Genomic DNA, 25,183 nt, shown 5'->3' on the forward strand with positions numbered 1-25,183 from the left:
ACCTAAACATAATCAAAGCAATATACAGGAAGCCAATAGCCAACATCAAGCTAAATGAAGAGAAACTTATAGCAATTACATTAAAATCAGGGAAAAGACAAGACTCTCCACTATCTCCCTACATATTCAATATAGTACTTGAAGTTCTAGCCAGAGAAATAAGACAACTAAAGGCATATAGTAGTACACATAAATGATTCCCAAAATTCTACCAGAGAATTACTACAGCTGAAAAAACACCTTCAGCAAAGTGGCCAGATACAAGCTTAGCTAAAAAATATCAACATTTCTCCTGTATAAAAATTATAAATAAATTGAGAAAGAAATTAGGTGAACAACACTCTTCACAATAGTCACAAAAAATATAAAATATTTTGGTGTAACTCTAACATATGATGTGTAAGTCCTGTATGACAAGAACTTTGTGTCTCTAAAGAAAGAAATTGAGGAAGATATTAGGATGGAAATATCTCCTTGTCCACGTATTGGTACGAGTAACATACTAAGAATGGTCATTTTATCAAAATCAATTTACAGATTCAATGCAATTCACATCAAAATTCCAACACAATTCATTACAGACCTTGAAAGAGCAATTCTCAATTTCATATAGAAAAACAAAAAACCCAGGGTAGCTAAAACAATCCTGTATAATTAAATAATTTCTGGTGGTATCCCTATCCCTGATTGTAAGCTATACTTCAGAGCAATAGTAATAAAAATCACAAGATATTGACATAAATATAGACAGATTGATCAACAGAATAGAATCAAAGTCACAGAAATAAATCCACATACTATGGACACTTGATCTTTTGGGTGTATGTCCAGGAGTGGTAGAGCTGCCTCTTGAGGTAGAGCTATTCCCAATTTTCTAAGAAACCACCAAATTGATTTCGAAAGTGGTTGTGCAAGTTTCCACTCTAGCACTGGAGGAATGTTCCCCTTGCTCCACATCCTCGCCTGAGTTTAGATCTTAGCCATTCTGATAGGTGTTAAGATGGAATCTCAGAGTTGTTTTGATTTGCATTCTCCTGATGACTAATAAGAATGTTGATTTTTTAAAAGTGCTTCTCCACTAGTAGAGATTCCTCTGTGGAGAATTCTCTGTTTAGCTCTGTACCCCATTTTTAATTGGGTTATTTGCTTTGTTGGAGTCTAACTTCTTGAGTTCTTTATATATTTTGGAGAGCCCTCTGTCAGATATAGGGTTGGTGAAGATCTTTCCCCATTCTGTAGACTGTTGTTTTGTCTTATTGATGGTGGGTTTTGCCTTACAGAAGCTTTTCAGTTTCATTAGGTCACATTTATCAATTGTTAATCTTAGAGCCTGAGCCACTGGTGTTCTGCTTAGGAGTATGTCTCCTGTACCAATGCATTCAAGACAATTCCCACTTTCTTTTCTGTTAGATTTAGTGTATCTGTTTTTATGTTGAGGTCTGTGATCTACTTGGACTTGAGTTTTGTGCAGGGTGATAATTATGTATCTATTTGCATTCTTCTACATGCAGACATCCAGTTAGAATAGCACCATTTGTTGAAGATGTTTTCTTTTTTTTCCCATTGTATGGTTTTGGAATCTTTATTCCTTTAAATATCTTCTGCTTCTTTCTACCTTCCCTGTGAGTCTGAGATTCCAATTCACACTCCTGTTATGCTGACATCTGCCTTCAGCATTATTATTTTTCTCTTCTATTCCTCTTAAACTTTATTTCTATTGTTTCTTACAAGGCTTCTGATTTGCCAATTATTCTTAAGCATAAGCTATTAAATTCATCCATTTTTTCTCTTTAATACTTTCTAGCTTATAATTTTAATTTGATATTTTTCTAATTGATATATACCTTATTATGCTGTAGATTCCCTGTTGAATTTCTGGCTTGGAATTTATTTCTTTGTACATATAAATATTTCTGTTTTATAATTTAGTATAGCAATATTTTATGGTCATTCTATATTTGTTTGTTTTTTAATGGTTTTATTTATTCTTTGAAAAATTTTATGTACGTACCCTGTTTATGTTCATCTTCCTATTGCCCCCTTCTAACTCTCCTTTTGATTCTTCTAACATATTCCATGTTCTGATGCATATATCTGCCAACTTATAAGTATAATATTCAAATTATACAGTCAGAAACTGGGAAAATAATAATAAATGGCTCACACCACAGATTAAGGTAAGCATACCATATACCAAGTGACTTGAAGAGAAGCTAGCTTTGTGTGGGTACAGAAATAGGAGAAGTTTCTTTAACAGGTCCAGGCTGCTGTGCATGTTTTTCTATGACTAGGCACATGAGGTGGCAGTGGCAGATGGGGATGCTGCTTGGAACATTTAGCAGGCCCCTACACATGTATTACAGAGGAAACCCTAGGTAATTTGGACAAATGATTTTTGCAGATAGCGATTCTCTATTTGAGTGACAGTTCTTGGCCTGATATTAGGTCTCAGTAGAAACTAAACATTTGACAATGAGCTACCAAATTGCCATGTAATCTGACCTGCATCTCATGAGCTGAGTATTATCTAACCAATGAAGCTAAAAAGTAGCTTGTGCACAGCAGCAATCCATTATCAACTGGAAGTTGTACATATGTGATCAGGCTTGAGCAGGTCCTAAAAGGCACAAGCAAGTCACATGAAGAGCGGAAGTAACAGAAACCAAGGTTACATGGCATCATCAGAATCAAACTCTCCCACCATAACAACTCCTGGATACACCATCACATCAGAAAATAAAGACATGGATCCAAAATCACTTCCAATGATGATGTTGGAGGACCTTAAGAAGGAAATACATGAAAACACAGGTAAACAGCTAGAAGCCTTTAAAAAGGAAATGCAAAAATGTCTTAAAGAGTTACAGGAAACAGTATCAAACAGGAGATAGAAGTGAACAAAAACATGCAGGATCTAAAAAGGAAAATAGAAAAAATAAAGAAAACCCAAAGGCAGAGAACTCTGGAGATAGAAACCCTAGGAAAGAAATCAGGAACCATAGATGCGAACATCAGCAACAAAATAAAAGAGATGGAAGAGAGAATCTCAGGTGCAGAAGATTCCATACGGAACATGTACACAACAATCAAAGAAAATGCAAACTGCAAAAATATCCTAACTCAAAACATCCAGAAAATCCAGGACAAAATGAGAAGACCAAACCTATGGATAATAGGAGTAGATGAGAATGAAGATTTTCAACTTAAAGGGCCAGCAAATATCTTCAACAAAATTATAGAAGAAAACTTCCCAAACCTAAAGAAAGAAATGCCCATGAACATACAAGAAGCTTACAGAACTCCAAATATATTGGAGCAGTAAAGAAATTCCTCCCGACACATAATAGTCAGACCAACAAATGCACTAAATAAACACAAAATATTAAAAGCAGCAAGGGAAAAAGGTCAAGTAACACATAAAGGTAGGCCTATTAGAATTATTCCAGACTTCTCACCAGAGACTATGAAAGCCAAAAGAACCTGGACAGATGTTATTCAGACACAAAGAGAACACAAATCCCAGCCCAGGCTACAATACCCAGCCAAACTCTCAGTTATCATAGATGGAGAAACCAAAGTATTCCATGACAAAACCAAATTCACACAATGTCTTTCCAGGAATCCAGCCCTTCAAAGGATAATAACAGAAAAAGGAAAAAAAAATAATCCTTCAACAAATCTAAAAGAAGACAGCCACAGGAACAGAAAGAAAATTCTAACAACAAAAATAATAGGAAGCAACAATTACTTTTCCTTAATATCTCTTAATATCAATGGACTCAATTCCCCAATAAAAAGACATAGACTAACATAACTGGCTACACAAATAGAACCAAACATTTTGCTGCCTACAGCAAACCCATCTCATTGAAAAAGGCAGACACTATCTCAGAATGAAAGCTGGAAAACAATTTTCTGAGCAAACTGTCTGAAGAAACAAGCTGGAGTAGCCATTCTAATATCGAATAAAATTGACTTTCAACCCAAAGTTATCAATAAAGACAAGGAGAGGCCCTTTATACCAATCAAAGTTAAAATCTTCCAAGAGGAACACTCAATTCTGAATATCTGTGCTCCAAATACAAGGGAAGCCACATTCATTAAAGAAACTTTAGTAAAGCTCAAAGTACACATTGCACCTCACACAATAATAGTGGGACACTTCAACACACCACTTTCATCAATGGACAGATCATGGAAACAGAAAATAAACAGGGACACAGTGAAACTAAGAGAAGTTATGAAACAAATGGATCTAACAGATATCTACAGAACATTTTATCCTAAAACAAAAGGATATACCTTCTTCTCAGCATCTCATGGTACCTTCTCCAAAATTGACCATATAATTGGTCACAAAACAGGCCTCAACAGATACAAAAATATTGAAATTGTCCCATGCATTCTATCAGATCACCATGGACTAAGGCTGATCTTCAATAACAACATAAATAATAGAAAGCTAACATTTATGTGGTAACTGAACAACACTCTCCTCAATGATACCTTGGTCAAGAAAGGAATAAAGAAAGAAATTAAAGACTTTTTAGAGCTTAATGAAAATGAAGCCACAACATACCCAAACTTATGGGACACAATGAAAGCATTTCTAAGAGGAAAACTCATAGCTCTGAGTGCCTCCAAAAATAAAAAATAAAACAAATAGAGAGAGCACACACTAGCAGCTTGACACCACAACTAAAACCTCTAAAACAAAAGAAAGCAAATTCACCCAAGAGGAGTAGATGCCAGGAAATAATCAAACTTAGGGGCAAAATCAACCAAGTGGAAACAAGAAGAACTATTCAAAGAATCAACCAAACGAGGAGCTGGTTCTTTGAGAAAAATCAACAAGATAGATAAACCCTTAGCCAGACTCACTAGAGAGCACAGGAACAGCAACCTAATTAAAAAAATTAGAAATGAAAAAAGAAACATAACATCAGATCCCGAAGAAACCCAAAATACCATCAGATCCTTCTACAAAAGGCTATACTAAACAAAACAGGAAAACCTGGATGAAATGGGCATATCCCTAGACAGATACCAGATACCACTGTTAAATCAGGACCAGATAAATAACTTAACAATGCTAAATCCCCTAAAGAAATAGGAGCAGTCATTAATAGTCTCCCAAACAAACCAACAAACAAACAAACAAACAAGCACAGGACTTGATCGGTTTAGTGCAGAGTTTTATCAGACATTCAAAGAAGATCTAATTCCAGTTCTTCTCAAACTACTCCACAAAATAGGAACAGGAGGTACTCTACCCAGTTCACTCTATGAAGCCACAATTACTCTGATACCTAAACCACAGAAAGACCCACAAGATAGAGAACTTCAGACCAATTTCCCTTATGAATATCAATGCAAAAATACTAAATAAAATTCTTGCTAACCGAATCCAAGAGCACATCAAAGCAATGATCCATCCTGACCAATTAGGTTTCATTCCAGGTATGCAGGAATGGTTTAAAATATGGAAATCTATCAACGTAATCCACTATATAAACAAACTCAAAGACGAACGCCACACGATCTTCTTTTTAGATGCTGAGAAAGCATTTGACAAAATCCAACACCCATTCATGATAATAGTCTTGGAAAGATCATGAATTAAAGGCCCATACCTAAACATGTTAAAAGCAATCGACAGCAAACCAGTAGCCATCATCAAAGTAAATGGTGACAAGCTGGAAGCAATCCCACTAAAATCAGGGACTAGAGAAGATTGCCCACTTTCTACCTACCTATTCAATATAGTACATGAAGTTCTAGCCAGTGTGACCCTAAAAATTCAACCAGAGAACTCATAAACCTGATAAACAGCTTCAGTGAAGTAATTGGATATAACATTAACTCAAACAAGTCAATGGCCTTCCTCTACACAAAAGATAAACAGGCTGAGAAAGAAATTAGGGAAACAACACCCTTCACAATAGCCACAAATGATATCAAATACCTTGTGGTGACTCTAACTAAGAAAGTGAAAGATCTCTATGATAAGAACCTCAAGTCTCTGAAGATACAAACCAAAGAAGATATCCGAAGATAGAAAGATCTCCCATTATCATGGATTGGCAGGATCAATATAGTAAAAATGGCTATCTTGCCAAAAGCAATCTACAGATTCAATGCAATCCCCATAAAAATTCAAACTCAATTCTTTAACAAATTAGAAAGGGCAATTTGCAAATTCATCTGGAATAACAAAAAACCTCAGAGAGCAAAAACTCTTCTCAAGGATAAAAGAACCTCTAGTGGAATCACCATGCCGGACCTAAAGCTGTACTACAGAGCAATTGTGATAAAAACTGCATGGTAGTGGTATAGCGACAGACAAGTAGACCAATGGAATAGAATTGAGGACCCAGAAATGAACTCACACACCTATGGTCACTTAATCTTTGACAAGGGAGCTAAAACCATCCAGTGGAAAAAAAGACAGCATTTTCAACAAATGGTGCTGGCACAACTGGCGGTCAACATGTAGAATAATGCAAATTGATCCATTCCTATCTCCTTGCACTCAGTTCAAATCTAAGTGGATCAAGGAGCTCCACATAAAACCAGAGACACTGAAACTTATAGAGGAGAAATTGGGGAAAACCCTCGAAAATATGGGCACGGGGGACAAATTCCTGAATAGAACAGCAATGGGTTGTGCTCTAAGATTGATAGTCGACAAATCGGACTTCATACAATTTCAAAGCATCTTTAAGGGAAAAGACACTGTCAATAAGACAAAAAGGCCACCAACAGATTTGGAAATTATCTTTACCAATCCTAAATCAGATAGGAGACTAATATCCAATATATATAAAGAACTGAAGAAGGTAGACTCCTGAAAGTCAAATAACCCCATTAAAAAAGGAGCTCAGAGTTAAAAAATTCTCAACTGAGGAATACCGAATGGCTGAGAAGCTCCTGAAAAAATGTTCAGCATCCTTCATCATCAGGGAAATGCAAATCAAAACAACCCTAAGATTCCACCTCACACTAGTCAGAATGACTAAGATCAAAAATACAGGTGACAGCAGATACTGTCGAGGATGTAGAGAAAGAGGTACACTCCTCTATTGTTGGTGGGATTGCAAGCTTGTACAACCACTCTTGAAATAAGTCTGGCAGTTCCTAAGAAAATTGGACATAGTATTACTGGAGGATCCTGCAATACCTCTCCTGGGCATATATCCAGAAGATGACCCAACCGGTAAGAAGGACACATACTCCACTATGTTCATAGCAGCCTTATTCCTAATAGTCAGAAGCTGGAAAGGACCCAGAAGCCCCTCAACAGAGGAATCGATACAAAAAATGTGGTACATTTACACTATGGAATACTACTCTGCTATTAAAATGAATGAATTTACAAAATTCCTACATAAATGGATGAACCTGGAGGGTATCATCCTGAGTGAGGTAACCCAATCACAAAAGAACACACATGATATGCACTCAGTGATAGCTTAGAATACCCAAATTATGAGTTGCGAAGCCCATGAAACTCAAGAAGAACGAAGACCAAAGTGTGAACACTTTGCCCCTTCTTAGAATTGGGAACAAAACACCCATGAAAGGAGTTACAGAGAAAAATTTTGGAGCTGAGACAAAAGAATGGACCATCTAGAGACTGCCGCACCTTGGGATCCATCCCACAATCAGCCTCCAAATGTGCACACTATCACATATGCCAGCAAGATTTTGTTGAGAGGACCCTGATATAGCTGTCTCTTGTGCAGCAATGCCAGTGCCTGGCAAACACAGAAGTGGATGCTCACATTCAGCTATTAGATGGAACACAGGTCCCCCAATGTAGGAGCTAGAGAAAGTACCCATGGAGCTGAAGGGTTCTGCAACCCTATAGGACCCTCGGTATTGCAAACTTTATATGCCCCAGTACAGAGGAACACCTGGGCCAAGAAGTGGGAGTGGGTGGGTAGGGGAGTGGGGGGGGGAGTTAGGGGGGACTTTCGGGATAGCAAATGTAAATGAAGAAAATACCTTATATATATATATATATATATATATATATATATATATATATATATATATAAAATGAAAGAACTCAAAGACATTTTAGAACCAAATAAAATGAGTATACATCATATCTGATCTCGAACAATTGAAAGAGGTTAAAGAAAATGTACAAGCACAAAATTCCTACATGAAAATCAATCATTTAGTTAGTTATTTGATTTTAAAATCTGGATATATCTAATATTAACAATTTAACATCACATACAAAATCTCTAAACAAAACAAAGAAATAAAACCCAAGAATTGATCTCGGGTGAGAACTTGCCAGAGGGTCCCAATGTCTCCAGAGGACTTTATATGCAGTAGGTGCCCTAGCACACCCACGATCTTGGGATCACTGGTGAGTGGAATGCAACTTTTCTTCCAAAGAATCCCAGAGTGTCTTTTGCCAGCAGGCTCAGTGACAAAGGAACCCTGACCTTCCAGTAGCTAGGATTTATTCAAGTCTGCACCAGACTCATGCCATCTAGGGTGTGAACTTGGTGGAGTGTCCCAAGGACCCCAGAGGACTCTCCATGCCACTGGTGCCCTAGCATATCCAGGATCTTTAGATCACTGCTGAGTGGAAAGCAACATCTGTTCCAAAGAATCCTGGAGGGTATTGTGCCAGCAGGAACAGGGAAAAAGGAACCCTGCCAACTAGAGTCTAGGATTCCTTCTGGTGGCTGCAGCCCCACACCATCTTGGGCATGACCTGGGCCTACCCTAGCACACCTAGGATCTTGTGATCACTGAGACCGGTCTACTTAGGATAGCACGTGGGAGGCAGAAGCAACAGAGCTTCTTGGTAAGGGTCCCTTTGAGCCTTCATGCTCAGCCAAGAGGCAGAGCTGAGACCCAGACCCCTGGGCACCACCCTTGCCAGAGGAGAGTTGGCCTCCAGAGAGTGCTCTGACCTTGAAACTCAGGGGGTGGATCTGAGCTCCAGACTTCTGAGCACCATCCCTTCAAGAGGAGAGCTTGCCTGTCCACTGGGACTAAGGAGAAAGGGGAACTCCTAGGAGTGCTGACAGAAGCTTACAGAATCACAGGAGGAACAAGCTCCAGACAGAGACAGCTAGAACATCTAACACCAAAGATTACCAAATGGTGAAAGGCAAATGTAAGAATCTTACTAAGAGAAATCAAGACCACTCAGGATCATCAGAACCCAGCAGGTGCACCAGAGCAAGTCCTGGATACCCCAACACACCTGAAAAGCAAGACTAGAAATTAAAGTCATATCTCATGATGTTTGTAGAGGATGTTAAGAAGGGCATTAATAACTCACTTAAAGAAATAAAGTAGAACAATGCTAAACAGGTAGAAGTCCCTATAGAATTACAGGAAAACACTGGTAAACAGGTAGAAGTCCTTAAAGAGGAAACACAAAAACCCCTTAAAGACTTACAGGAAAACACAGCCAAACAGGTGATGGAATTGAATAAAATCATCCACGATCTAAAAGTGGAATTATTAACAATAAAGAAAACCCAAAGGGAGACAAATCTGGATATAGAAACTCTAGGAAAGAAATCAGGAAAAATAGATGTGAGCATCAGCAACAGAATACAAGAGATGGAAGAGAGAATATTTGGTGCAGAAGATTCCATGGAAAACATTGGAAAAAAAAGAAAATGAAAAATGCAAAAAGATCCTAACTCAAAACATTCAGGAAATCCAGGACACAATGAGAAGACCAAACCCAAGGATAATAGGTGTAGATGAGAATGAAGATTTTCAACTTAAAGGGCCAGTAAATATCTTCATCAAGCTTATACAAGAAAATTTCCCTAACCTAAAGAAAGAGATGGCAATGAATATACAAGAAGCCTATAGAACACAAAATAGATTGGACCAGAAAAGATATTCTTCCAGACACATAATAATCAGAACAACAAATGCACTAAATAAAGACAGAATACTAAAAGCACTAAGAGAACAAGGTCAAGTAACATATAAAGGCAGGCCTAGTAGAATTACTCCAGACTTCTCACCAGAGACTATAAAAGCCAGAAGATCCTGGACAGATGTGACACAGACCCTAAAGGAACACAAATGCCAGCCCAAGCTACTACAACCAGCAAAACTCTCACTTACCATAGATAGAGAAACCAAGGTGAATAAAGCCCTTCAAAGATAAAAATAGGAAAACTCTAATACAAGCAGGGAAAATATGCCCTAGAAAAAGCAAGAAAGTAATCCTTCAACAAAACTAAAAGAAGACCTTCGCAAGAACAGAACCCCAAATGTAACATCAAAAATAACAAGAAGCAATAATTGCTTTTCCTTAATATCTCTCAATATCAACAGACTCAATTCCCCTAATAAAAAGACAGACTAACAGACTGGCTATGTAATAGGACCCAACATTTTGCTGGATACAGGAAACTCACTTCAGGGAAAAAGACAGACACTCCCTTAGAGTAAAAGGTTGGAAAACAATTTTCCAAGCAAATGTTCTGAAGAAACAAGCTGTAGTAGTCATTCTTTTTTTTTTTAAACAGTCATATATGTTTCATTTAATTTGAGTAGGTAGTATAGCTTCCTGATTAGGAGTAGTCATTCTAATATCAGATAAAATCGGCTTCCATCCCAAATTTATCAAAAAAGACAAGGATAGGCACTTCATACTCATCAAAGGTAAAATCTTCCAAGATGAACTCCCAATTCTGAATATCTATACTCCAAATGCAAGGACATCCACATTCATTAAGAAAATTTTAGTAAAGCTCAAAGCACACACTGCACCTCACACAATAATAGTGGGAGACTTCAACACCCCACTCTCATCATTAGACAAAACCTGTAAACAGAGACACATTGAAACTAACAGAAGTTATGAAACAAATGGATTTTACAGATATCTACAGAACATTTTATCCTAAAACAAAAGGATATTCTTTCTTCTCAACACCTCATGGAAAAATCTCCAAAAGTGACCATATAATTGGTCACAAAACCGGCCTCAAGATAAAAAAAACATAATGAAATGATCCCATATATCCTATCCGATCACCAAGGACTAAGGCTGATCTTCAATAACAACATAACTAATAGAAAGTCAACATTCCCATGGAAGCTGAAGAACACTCTACTCAATGATAACTTGGTCAAAGAAGAAATAAAGAAAGAGATTAAAGGCTTTTTAGAGTTTAATGAAAATGAAGCCACAACACACCCAAAGCTATGGAAAACAATGAAAGCATTCCTAACAGGGAAACTAATAGCTCTGAATGCCTCCAGAAAGAAACTAGAGAAAACATATATTAGCAGCTTGACAGCACACCTGAAAGCTCTAGAACAAAAGGAATCAAATTCACCCAAGAGGAGTAGAAGGCAGGAAATAATCAAACTCAGGGCTGAAATCAACCAAGTGGAAACAAAAAAGAACTATACAAAGAATCAACCAAACCAGGAGCTGGTTCTTTGAGAAAATCAACAAGATAGATAAACCCTTAGCCAGGCTAACTAGAAGGCACAGGGACAGTATCGTAACGAACAAAAACAGAAATGAAAAAATGAGACATAACAACAGACCCTGAGGAAATCCAAAATATCATTAGATCCTACTACAAAAGCCTATACTCAAAAAAAAAAAAAAAAAAAAAAAAAAAAAAACTGGAAAACCTGGATGAAATGGACGATTTCCTAGACAGTTAAAAGATACCAAAGATAAATCATGATCTGATTAATGATCTAAACAGTCCCATTTCCCCTAAAGATATAGAATCAGTCATTAATAATCTCCCAACCTAAAAAGCCCAGGACCAGATGGATTTAGTGCATAGTTCTATCAGACCTTCAAAGAAGACCTAATTCTAATTCCCCACAAACTATTTCATAAAATAGGGACGGAAAGTACTCTGACCGATTCATTCTATGAAGCCACAATTACTCTATACCTAAACCACATAAACAAAGAAAGAGACTTCAGAACAATTTCCCTTATGAATGAATATTGATGCAAAACTAATCAACAAAATCCTAACAAACTGAATCAAGAACATGTTAAAACGTTCATCCATCAAGATCAAGTAGGCTTCATCCCAAGGATGCAGGGATATCCACTATATAAACAAACTCAAAGACAAAAACCACATGATCATCTCATTAGATGCTGAGAAAGTGTTTGACAAAATCCAACACCCAATTCATAATAAAAGTGTTGGAATGATCAAGAATTCAAGGCCCATGCCTAAACATAATAAAAGCAATATACAGCAAACCAGTAACCAACATCAATCTAAATGGAGAGAAACTTGAAGCAATCTCACTAAAATCAGAGACAAGACAAAGCTGCCCACTTTCTTCCTACATAGTCATTATAGTACTTGAAGTCCTAGCCAGAGCAATCTGAATGCAAATGTTGATCAAGGGAATACAAATTGGAAAGGAAGAAGTCAAAATATCAACATTTGCTGATGATATGATAGTATATATAAGTGACCATAAAAAATCCACCAGAGAACTCCTAAACCTAATAAACAGTTTCAGTGTAGTAGCTGGATATAAATTTAACTCAGGGGAATCAGTAGCCTTTCTGTACACAAAGGATAAACTGGCTGATATAGAAATTAGGGAACAACACCCTTCACAATAGTCACAAATAGTATAAAACACCTTGGCGCGACTCTAACTAAGAAAGTGAAAGATCTGTATGACAAGAACTTCAAGCCTCTGAGGAAAGAAATTGAAGATCTCAGAAGATGGAAAGATCTCTCATGCTCATGGATTGGCAGGATTATTATAGTAAAAATGGCTATCTTGGCAAAAGCAATCTACAGACTCAATGCAATCCCCATTGAAATTCCAACTCAACTTTTCACTGAGATACAAAGGGCAATTTGCAAATTCATCTGGAATAACAAAAAACCTAGGATAGCAAAATCTCTCCTCAAAAATAAAAGAACTTCTGGGGTAATCACCCTGCCTGACATCAAGCTGTACTACAGAGTAATTGTGGTAAAAACCACATGGTACTGGTACAGTGACAGACTGGCAGATCAATGGAATAGAATTGAAGACCCAGAAATGAACCCACACACATATGATCTCTTGATCTTTAACAACATAGCTAAAACCATCCAACGGAAAAAGACAGCATTTTCAAGAGATGGTGTTGGCTTAACTGGCAGTTATCATGTAGAAGAATGCAAATTGATCCATTCTTATCTCTTTGTACAAAGCTCAAGACTAAGAAGATCAAGGAACTCCACATAAAGCCAGAGACACTGAAATTTATAGAGGAAAATGTGGGGGAAACCCCTTGAAGGCATGGGCACAGGAGAAAGTTTCCTAAACAGAAGAGCAATGGCCTGTGCTCTAAGATCAAGAATCGACAAATGGGAACTCATAAAATTGCAAAGCTTCTGTAGAGCAAAAGATACTGTCAATAAGACAAAAGAAGGCAACTAACAGATTGGGAAAAGATTTTTACCAATCTTAAATCTGATAGGGGACTAATATCCAATATATACAAAGAGATCAAGAAGTTGAACTCCAGAAATTCAAATAAGCTCATTAAAAAATGGGGTACAAAGCTTAACAAAGAATTCTCAACCAAATAATACCAAAGGGCTAAGAAACACTTGAAGAAAAAATATTCAACATCCTTAATCATCAGGGAAATGCAAATCAAAACAAACCTGAGATTCCACCTCACACCAATCAGAATGGCTAAGATAAAAAATTCAGGTGCCAGACCATGCTGGCGAGGATGTGAGAAAGAGGAACACTCCTCCATTGCTGGTGGGATTGCAAGCTTGTACAACCACTCTGAAAATCAGTCTGGCAGTTTCTCAGAAAACTGGACATAGTACTACTGGTAAATCCAGCAATACCACTCCTGGGCATATACCCAGAAGAAGTTCCAACTAGTAATAAGGACACATGCTCCACTATGTTCAAAGCAGCCCTATTTATAATAGCCAGAACCTGGAAAGAACCCAGATGTACCTCAACATAGGAATAGATACAGAAAATGTGGTACATTTACACAATGGAGTACTACTCAGCTATTAAAAACAATGAATTTATGAAATTCTTGGGCAATTGGATGTATCTGGAGGATATCATCCTCAGTGAGGCAACCCAATCACAAAAGAAGTTACTTTACATGCACTCACTGGTAAGTGGATATTATCCCAGAAACCTAGAATAACCAAGATACAACTTCCAAAACAGAAGAAAATCAAGAAGGAGGAACAATTCATGGATATTTCATTCCTCCCTAGAATAGAGAGTAACGTATCCATTGAATGAATTGCAGAGACAACGTTTAGAGCTAATATGAAAGGATTGACTATCCAGAGACTGCCCCACCTGGGGGCCCATCCCATAATCAGCCACCAAATGAAGACACTATTGCATATGCCAGCAAGATTTTGCTGAAAGGACTCTGATATAGCTGTCTCCTGTGAGGCTTTGCCAGTGCCTGGCAAATACAGAAGTGGATGCTCACAGTCATCTATAGGATGGAACACAGGGCCCCCAATATAGGAACTAGAAAACATACCCAAGAGCTGAAGGGGTCTGCAAGCCTATAGGTAGAACAACAATATGAACTAATCAGTACCCCCAGAACTCCTGTCTCTAGCTGTATATGAAGCAGAATATGGCCTAGTTGGCCATAATTGGGAAGAGAGGACACTTGGTTTAGCAAACTTTATATGCTCTAGTACAGGGGAAAGCCAGGGCCAAGAGGTGGGAGTGAGTGTGTAGGAGAGCAAGGCGGGGGGTGGGTATAGGGAACTTTTGGGATAGCATTTGAAATGTAAATGAAGAAAATATCCAAAAAAAAAGAAGAAAAGAAAAAAAATTGAGAATCCCCAAATGGGACCTTATAAAATTTCAAAGCTTCTATAAGAAAAAAATATACTACCAAGAAGACAAAAAGGCCTCTAACAGATTGGGAAAGCATCTTTACCAATCCTAAATCTGGGATAGGGTCTCCTATCCAATATATACAAGGAACTCAAGCAGTGAAACTCCAGAGAAATCAAATAACCCCAGTAAAAAATGTTGCACATACCTAAAAAACGAATTCTCAACGGCAGAATACCAAATCACTGAGAATCACCTGAAAAAAAGTACAACATCCTTAATCATCAGGGAAATGCAAATCAAAACAACCCTGAGATTCAACCTCACACAAATCAGAATGGCTAAGATCAAAAATTCAGTTGATAGCAGATGCTGGCGAGGATGTGGAGAAAGAGGAACACTCCTCCATTTCTGCAAACTTGTACAACCACTCTGGAAATCAGTGTGGCAGTTCCTCAGACAATTGGGCATAGTTCTATCAGAAGATCCAGCAATACCTCTCCTGGGAACATACCCAGAAGATGTTCCAAGTGGCAATAAGAACACATGCTCCACTATATTCATAGAAACGTTATTTTTAATAGCCAGAAGCTGGAAAGAACCCAGATGTCCCTCCACAGAGGAATGGATACAGAAAATGTGATACATTTACACACTGGAGTAGTACTCAGCTATTAAGAACAATGAATTTATAAAATTCTTAGGCAAATGGATGGATCTGGAGGATAACATCGTGAGTGAGAGAACCCAATCACAAAAGAACTCACATGATATGCACTCACTGATAAGTTCTTATTAGCCCAGAAACTTAGAATACCCAATATATAATTTGCAAAACACATGAAACTCAAGATGAAGGAAGACCAAAGTATGGATACTTTGCCACTCTTTAGAATGGGGAACAAAATACCCATGGAAGGTGTTAGAGAGATAAAGTTTGGAGCTGACATGGAAGGAAGGACCATCAGAGTCTGCCCCACCTGAGGATCTATACCATGATCAGCTACCAAACACAGACACTATTTGCGTATGCCAGCAAGATTTTGCTGACATGACCCTGATATAGGTGAGGTTATGCCAGTACCTGGCAAATATAGAAGTGGATGCTTAGAGTCATCTACTAGATGGAACACAGGGCCCTTAGTGGAGGAGATAGAGAAAGTACCCAAGGAGCTGAAGGGGTCTGTAACCCTATTGGAGGAACCGCAATATGAACTAACCAGTACCCCCTGAGCTTGTGTCTCTAACTGCCTATGTAGCAGAGGATGGCCTAGTAGGCCATCATTGGGAGGAGAGGTCATTGGTCTTGCAAAGATTATATGCCCCAGTACAGGGGAATGCTAGGGCCAGGAAGTGGGAGTGGGTGCGTTGGAGAGCAGGACAGAGGAAGGGTATAGGGGACTTTCTGGATAGCATTTGAAATATAAATGAAAAAATATCAAATAAAAATTTTGTTAAAAAGCAAACAAAAGATTAGAAGGTAGACATAATCAAATTCAGGTTTGAAATCAATTATGTTTAAGAAAGAGCACAACAGAAAGAATCAATGAAACTAAGAGTTTATTTAGAAAATCAGTAATATCAACAAATCTTTTATCCAAAATAACTAACAGTCAAAGAGTACATCCAAATGAAATAAATCGAACAGACACTGAGAAAATCCAGATAACCATAAGAATATATTTGAAAAACCTGGACTCCAACAAATTGGAAATATCAAAAGAATTAGACAATTATTCTATATATATACCACATGTGTTGATAACATTTTCAAGACAGTGAGAGTGAAATTGAAGAAGATATCAGAATATGATAAGATCTGCTATATTCATGGATTAATAAAAATAGCAAACTAAAAATTACTATCCCGCCAAAGCAATCTACAGATTCAGTGTAATTCCCATCAAAATTCCAACACAAAATTTTCACAGATGATGGAAGGACAAATCGCATCATCAAATGGAAGCACCAAAATTTCAATAGAGCTAAAACAATCCCAAACAACAAAAGAACTGCTGGAAGTATCCCTATCCCTGCTTTCAAGTTATAATACAGAGGAAGTATTTCTTGCATGCTGAAGACATATGGATTCTGTTTTTGAATCTAGAATAATAAAAGCAAAATTATATTGACACAAAACCAGACAGATTTATTGAACATGAAACATAATTGTAGACATAGAGAAATCGTTACAATTATGGGCACCTTCTTTTTGATAAAGAAGTCAGAAATACACACTGCAAAAAGGACAACTTTGGCAAATGGTGCTGGTCACAGGAATGCAAATAAATCCACTTAGCATCCTGCCCCCCAAAAAAGAAACCCACAAGAAAATCAAAGACCTAAACATAAAACCAGAGACACTGGTGTGATAGAAGAGAAAGTGGTGAATAGCATTGAACTCATTGGCACGGAAGACTTTCTAAGCAGAACACCTTTAGGCCAGGAAGTGAGACTTAAAAAAAAATAATAAACGGTACCTCATGAAACAAAAGGGCTTGTGTAAAGCAAATGACACTATCGCTCCATCAAGAAGGCAGCGTACAGAATTGCAAAATATTTTCACCAACTCCACATCTGATAGAAGACTAATATGCAAACTATATAAAGAACTGAAGATGTCAAGAAAAACAAATCATCCATCTTAAAAATTTGATGTTGATCTAAATAGAATTCTCCAATGAGGAAACTCAAATAGTTGAGAAACACTTAAAGAAATGTTCAACATCCTTAGCCATCTGGGAAATGCAAATGAGAACTACTTTGAGATTTCATTTTACACCTGTCAGAATGGCTAAGATCAACAACGCAAGGGACAGCTCATCCTGGGGATACAGTAAGGGGCACATTCATCAATGGTGGGAGTGAAACTTACACAGGTACTATGAAAGCCTGTGTGATAGTTTCGCTGGAAAATGGGAAAAGATCTACCCAAAATTGAGGTTTACCACTCTTGGGCACATAGCCAAAGGATACTTCATCCTACCCAAGAGATATTTCCTCAACTGTGCTCACTGCTGCTCTGTTCACAAGAGCCAGAAACCAGAAACAACCTAGATTCCCCTAAAGAGAACATGGATAAAGACTGTCTAGTCTGTTTCCTCCCACTAGCACAGGTTTCTAGCAGCTCCTCTCTTGAAGGTTCACACTGACCACCAGTTCTCCCTGGATGATGATTTAACTGCCTTCCTTGTTAACAATGGTTCTGGTCTGGGAAATGCCTGGTTTGCTAGTTATGATGCTCCAGGGCCATCTACCCCTCCATTATGGGGTTGCCCTAGGCACCAGGGCATCACGGTGGGTAAGAGACAGAAGGACACCTTTGTGGGTACTGAGGCCCATTGCAAGAGAGGCACCTTATCCTGAAGTACCCCCATTGGTCATGACATTGTCACAAACTGGTTCAATATGGAGAAGATCTGGCACCAAACATTCTACTACAAACTGCATGTGGTCCTCCAAAGGAACACTGTGCTGCTCACCATTCCCCCTAGAGCCCTAAGGCCAACTGTGAAAAGATGACCCACATCATTTTTGAGACTTATAAAACCACAACCATGTAAGTAGCCATCCAGGCTGTGCTGTTCCTCTAGGCCTCTGGTCATACCACTGCGATTTTGATGGAGCCCAGAGATGGGGTCACACAGAATGTGCACATCTATGAGATAATGTGCATATCTCTGCTCTCCTTGTGCCATCCCGTGTCTGGACCTAGCTGGCCTATACCTGACAGCCTACCACATGAAGTTCATGACCACATGTGGCTATAGTTCACCAAAAAGCTGGGAGGGAAATCATGCCTAATATCAGAGAGAAGCTGTGCTATGTTGCCTTAGACTTCCAGCAAGAGATGGCCACTGATGCATTCTCTTCCTCAGCAGACAAGAGCTATAAGCATCCAGGACATCACTATTGTCAATAAGCAGTTCTGCTGCCCTTAGGCTTTTGTTTAGCCTTCCTTCTTGGGTAATGGAATCCCGTGGCAACCACGAAACAACATTTAATTTCATCATGAAGTGTGACATTGACATTCTGTACATGTATAAATGATATTCAGATTTCTATAATCTCCCTAACCTTTCTAGACTCCTGCCCACTTCTACAAACCTTTTAATCCCCCTAGTTCTGTTTCAGACATTGGTTTTGTTTGTTTGTGTTTGAGAATCCTAGAGTTTAACTAGGATTATCTGTATGACCATGAGCTCAAAACTCTTTCTTGGAGGCCAGATGCAGGACACTGGATCTGGATCACTGGATGTATGGAAGATAACGACTCTCTCTCCCTCAGAACCCACCAATATTTCACCAAAGGAGGGAAAAGTTGAATGGGTCCTTCCCTGGCCCATTATTTACTGTGGGGAGGTTTTAGTCATGGGTAGACTTTACATATACTCACAGGTGTTGGGAAGTCGTGACTGCACTGGTGGTCCTGTAGTGAAGAAAACAGATTCCATAGCCCTCCTCTTTATGGTTCAGTTTTTATATATTTTCTGCTCCTTTTTTTTTCCTCTGAGGATCCATGAGGGTTCATGCCTAAACAAGATAGTAATACCATTCAGCCATCTCTTATTATCGTGCTTTGAGCAGTTATGCATATTATTCCTCACTGTAGTTTATTGCGAAAAGGGCTTCTCTGAATGAATCTTGAAGTAGAATTTCCCCTAGATATAAACATAGATGCTTAGAAGGGAGCTTGACACCTTGAGACTTTACATAAACAACAGTAATAAATTCTCCCCTAGGGCCAAAGGCATTTTCTATCCTCCTGTGGAACTGGCCTCAAATCTAATCACAGATACACTGGCTATCCCTACAACAGTGATGTCACTATTGTGTAGCTGGACACATCTTTCTTGGCAGATTGGTATTGTACATCATAAGGTTCATATCTGGGTAACTCTGCTGATGCCATTACTCTGCCAGCATCCTGAATAGCACAATCCAGAACTATGAAAGCTAACTAGATGGAAGGAAGTTTTCAGTTACATGCCAGCTCAATTTCTCTATATTTTACAACCACGATGTGGTTTGTCTTTTGTAGCAGGGTCTTATCATATATTCATGGTAGGCAAACAGAAAGAGTGTGAAGAACCTGTATTATTTTCAAGATTTCTGGGAACTTCCTGAACATACCTGGCATTGGGATTTTTTTTTTCGCTTGATTTTCAGCAGCAGTATTATGTAGACATACAGGCCATCTACCAGCTAAATATGTGTCTTTTGAGACTTTATCAATTTTATTATAAACAGTAAGTTTCCATGTGGATTTTCAAGTATATCCTTAGCTTTGTTTATCCCCTCATCCCACCAGCTTTTCTACCCTATCTCTACTTAAATTTTCCTCATAGGTTGAATATTCATATTAGTGATTGTACAAGTAATGGGCTTATGAGAGGACAAACACTTTCACAACTTAAGCATTTCTGGGAATCTATTAGAGAAAAAAAGAATCAATATAATAATCTATCAAAAGGAGGTGGCCCTTGAGTGGGGTAAAACGGTCATGTTGCAACTGCAAGCCAATACTGATACTGACACTGTCAGGATCATACTTCCTAGTAACATTTATTGTGGTGAAACCTTCACTCTTCTCACAGATTATTCTTGTGATATCATCTAGGCATGACTAAAAGCAAACAAATTAAGGAATGTGACTTTTTATTACCCCTGAAACTATTATGAACTTAAGATTTCTGATTTCTTTGGAAAGTCGGGTACATTATATGGTGATTCTCTGGGAGAGAAAGGTTAAATGATGTTTTGCTAAGGCAGACACTGGTGAAAGGATGCTTTGATACTGAAGATGCACATGAAAGAAGGTTTGGCTGAGGCCAACACATGGGTGACAGGATGATTTGCTGAAGTAGACACAATTGAGAGGATGTTTTACAGAGGGAGATACAGGTTAGAAGATGTTTTGTTAAGACAGACTTGTGAGAGGAGAGGTGGTGTTAAGAAAGTATATAACTATGACCTCACAGACACTTGGAGGAGTGTCTTGCATTGGTTCACCTTGCTCTGCCTCCATAGACTTTGCTGGCCAGGCTCTGGGAATGGTTTGCCAGCACAGAGGAATAAAAAGAAATATTTAAACATTTGACTTGGCTTCTTACAGATTGCAATTTATTAACAGTGAGGAGTCCATATAAAGTTAATATGTAAATGCAAATCAGTAAAACGAAACCATAAAACATGCATACATATGGATGTTAAACAAATAGCTAGATTTATAAGGAACTTTTAGAAAAAAATATATATATAGGCAAGGCATACACAGAAATTGTTGACATAGGCATACAACTACTTGCATGAATACTTGTCATTAATACTAATCAAAAGAGACTAATAATAAAATTAGCAATAACAATGCTTACTGTTTATATTGGCAAAAGCAGTTAGTAAGTGATTGTCTCCCATACTACAGACATTTGAGTGCTCTCTCATAGTCAAGGGTCAGGGGTTGGAATATGTACAATCTTAAACACACATCAGGATGAATTTGGCCTGGTTGTTCTCTTTAAGGAAAAGAAAATTCAGCTGGCAAGGTTGAAAAACTAGGTGAACTAGGTTCTCAAGTTTTATGGAGGTCATCTTCAGCAAAATAGTGTGGCCCATTTAGAAATAGTGGGAGAAGGGAGAGGTGAGGGGAAAGGAGGGGCAGAATGGGAAAAGGAAAGGAAGAAGGAATTTAGGAATAATGGAAGGGAGGGAGGAAGGGAGATGGTAGGATGGTAGGGCAAATGTGCAAGGGAGGAGGGGAAGGAGGAGGGAGAGGGAGGGGTTGCTATCAGGAGGCGGGGCCTGTGCTCAGGCAACACACATGTGGACAATGAAGAATGCCCTGCCTTCTCTGTGACATCAGAATCTGTAGTAGAGAAACCCAGAGAAGTCTAGGCAGGACTGGCAGACTACAGCAATGCCTCAACCAAGAAGCCTCTGCGAGAGCTTGTTCTAGGAATTTTCATCAATGGGGCTTTTAGTCAGCAGGGTCTTGAGATGCAGGGATTCCAGTCTGTTAGAGCCACAGCCAGAAGCCATAGCCGGAGCCAGCTACATTCCTGGCAGTCGCAAGCGAAAAAGAAACAGTTTGGAGGAGTTGGCAACAAGTTCTAATGTTCATGGACCTCAAAACCAGGGAATGTATCCACATCAAGTTCTCAACTACATCTACTGGAAAAGGGTTAAGATCTCATCTAATGATGCTTATCAAAACTTATTTTTGGACGGGCATGATAGCGACATTAAAATCCGTGCTCTGGGAAGAACATGGTGTTTACACAAAGTATTTTTATGTCAGTCAGGCTACTTTGCTAACATTCTCAAAGGTACTTGGAGAGAATCACACCATGGTGTTATAAATCTGATCATTAAGAATGAGGATATTGATACCCGATCTCTGCATTTTGTGTTTGGTGCTTTGTACACGGATGCGGATTTGTCAATAACACCTCTGGAAGTTCCTCAAGTTTTGGCAGCAGCATGCCTGCTTCGAGTGGATCGAGTAATTCAGCAGTGTGAAGGGATCATGAAAGAAACTATCAACAGGAACACTGTGTGCTCCTATTATTTGGCAGCAGAAACCTATAGATTAAAAGCTGTAAAGACGAGATGCTTTGAATGGCTTCTTTGCAATTTGATGGTACATCCAAGTGTGGCACTTTACAAGGAAGTAGATATGAAGTTGATGTATCTTCTAGCACTGTCTTCTGACTTACTAGTCATGCAAAAGGAGATTGATGTATATACCACACTAAAAATATGGATGTTCCTTTATCTTAATCCATGCTGGAATGGAACCATGAAACAGCTTTTACAACACGCAAACAACTGGCTTTCCACCCACATGGCATATATTGATAACATCAGTTTTCTTGAAAGTGAAGAAGGACTAATATTTCAACCCGTGTTTAAAAAGCTGAGATTTCAGCACATCATCTGGGACTTGACTTCCACAACTATTCTTGAACAAGATCGACTAATACCTATGGCATGGTTGTCACCCATTTACAAACAACAGTGGTTGACTTTGCTGCGAACACAAGAATATGGGGTAATTGGACCACAAGTTATCAATGAACAAGAACTTGAAGAATGCACCATGAGGTGTGGTACAATGATCCCCAAAGATGGAAGATATACTTGGAAGTGGTCAGTTGGACGACTTGGCTTTCCTTTACGTGTGACCTTTACCAGGCAGTGTGTAATTTTAAGGCAACGGTGTCAGAGGTGTGATGGTTCTGCTTGCCACAACCATATCCGAAATGTCATATTCAGAATAACTTTGGTGTGTTTTGATTCCAACAAAAGAGTAACTTTCAGAAAGACAACAGGTTATAAAATCCTCACCTTTGAATATAACGAGGAGCAAATTGTAATGAAATTGGATAGTGATGTTCTAACCTTCCCTATGTGTATATTCTGCAATTTCCTTTTTGTAAACCTAGGAAATGCAGAAAACAAGTAATCTTATCAATTATTAGACTGTAAGCATTTTACAAGTATTGAATGGCTCATTTAATATGAAGGCTGTGTAATGACTACAGTGAGGAAGACCAAAAACAAATTCAATATTCTTTGGAGTCTAGTACCACCAGAAGTGACTGCTTCCCTCCATCACCTTATTTCCATGTATTTCTGAAGAAAACCTTTACTTCCAACAAATTATTTGTCAAATCAAATAAAGCTAATCTTCTGATTTAAATTTACCATCGAGATCCAAGCTTGGAATGGAAATAAGAGACTATATTTGCAAGGTAAAACATCTCAAACAACTTGTTAAGTAGATTTGGCCCTAGCTAAAATTGAGACAAAATAAAATCATGCCATTGTTGAAACTGTTGTGAACCAATGCATTCATTATGACATTATTATAAGACGTAAATCATTGGTTAAAAGGGACTATTTGAGATTACTCTCTGTGTGGGCTTTCAAATAACTAAATAATATCGTTTGGGTTCGGAAAACATTTACTGCTGACTATGTCTAACTAACTATATATGCACACATACAGACATTTATCTTATACTTAAATTTCATGCCCTATCCTGGATAAGCAAGTGAATTATATATGCAATATATTTACATAGAACTATATATACTTATGTAATATATTTATGTATTGATGTAAGGGTAAATACCAAGAATCCAATTTTTGAAAGGGGTAAACAAGATAGGAAATGGAAAATAGGCCTTCATGGTATCTATCATTTGCTATCAAGGTATGAGCTGTATCATAGTATACTGATCAATTTCTCTGCCTTAATTTCTTTTACTGTTGCAGTGATTTTATGTTTTTAAAAAGACCTTATGAAATCACCTTAGGGGCAACAGTTTCAATTATCTCAGACTTTGAGTCTCTAGGCTTCCGCGGCAGGAGGTTGAAGAAACTGGTCACATCACACCTACAGTAGAAAGAGATCACCTTAATGCAAGTACATCAATAACTTTCTCCGTTGTGTAGAGTTCAAGATTAGAGTCAAGGAATAGTGCCACCCCGGATAGGTAGGTCTTCCCAAGTCACTTTATGCAATCAAGATAACCTCCAACAGGCATTCCCAGAGCCTGGACTCTCACATGATTGTAGATGCTGTCACAATTCTTCCTCTTGTCAACATGATACAGGAACACACCACTTTTAAGCCATAACCTAACAACCTTTGGTCTTCATAGGTTCACAACCATGGCATGGTACAAAATTCACTGTATCCAACTTTGAAAGTCCCATAAATAGTTCCCTTTTTCAATGTGGCTGGTTCTGTGCCAATGCCATGATGATTTTACTACTATAGCTTTGTAGTCTAATTTGAACTGGGAATGGAGTCCCCAGAAGTTCCTTTTTAATTCAGGATCGTTTTAGCTATCCTGAGTTTTCATTTTATTTTCTAGATGAAGCTGAGAGTTGTCCTTTCAAGGTCTTTACCTTATTTCTCTTGGTTACTAGGCCTCATGTGCTCATGATGCCTCCTAAGTTGACTAGGCTTCACCTATGTCTACTAGTACTCACATGTACACCATGCCTCATATGGATATTCCAGTTACCCACAATTACTGGGCCTCCCATGCATGCCAGGTACTGAAAAAGCCTTTCAGTCCTTCCAGGCTAAGGAAGCTAGAAACGTTTACCACATCTCCAGTGCTTACCAACCCTCTCATACTCACCCAGCCACCAGGGTACTAGGATCCACCTGATTACAAAGCCTTCCATACTCTCCAGGCCTCCCTTGGTTAATGGCACTCACTTGCTTGCCAGGACTCACATGATTACTAGGACTCACTTGGCTACTAGGCCTCAAGTGGTTTCTAGGTTTTTCATGGTTTTGAGAGCTTCCATGTATAC

General features: G+C 38.3%; 1 protein-coding gene and 1 long non-coding RNA gene across 2 annotated transcripts; one reads left to right on the forward strand and one right to left on the reverse strand.

Moving 5' to 3' along the window:
• Nucleotides 1–15,055: 15,055 nt before the first annotated feature.
• Nucleotides 15,056–21,498, reverse strand: Gm46695. Its single transcript, XR_001782880.1, has 3 exons — nucleotides 21,335–21,498; nucleotides 19,244–19,380; nucleotides 15,056–15,103 (listed from the first exon to the last, which is right to left on the reverse strand). It is a non-coding gene; the product is annotated as a predicted gene, 46695 (long non-coding RNA).
• Nucleotides 21,499–21,726: 228 nt separating this feature from the next.
• Nucleotides 21,727–23,537, forward strand: Btbd35f22 (BTB domain containing 35, family member 22). Its single transcript, XM_003688965.4, has one exon. It carries the CDS (start codon nucleotides 21,815–21,817, stop codon nucleotides 23,309–23,311), a length of 1,497 nt encoding a protein of 498 aa, XP_003689013.1. The 5' UTR covers nucleotides 21,727–21,814; the 3' UTR covers nucleotides 23,312–23,537.
• The last annotated feature ends 1,646 nt before the right edge of the window (nucleotides 23,538–25,183 follow it).

The sequence above is a fragment of the Mus musculus genome, chromosome X (assembly GCF_000001635.26).
Source record: "Mus musculus strain C57BL/6J chromosome X, GRCm38.p6 C57BL/6J".
Taxonomy (NCBI): domain Eukaryota; kingdom Metazoa; phylum Chordata; class Mammalia; order Rodentia; family Muridae; genus Mus; species Mus musculus.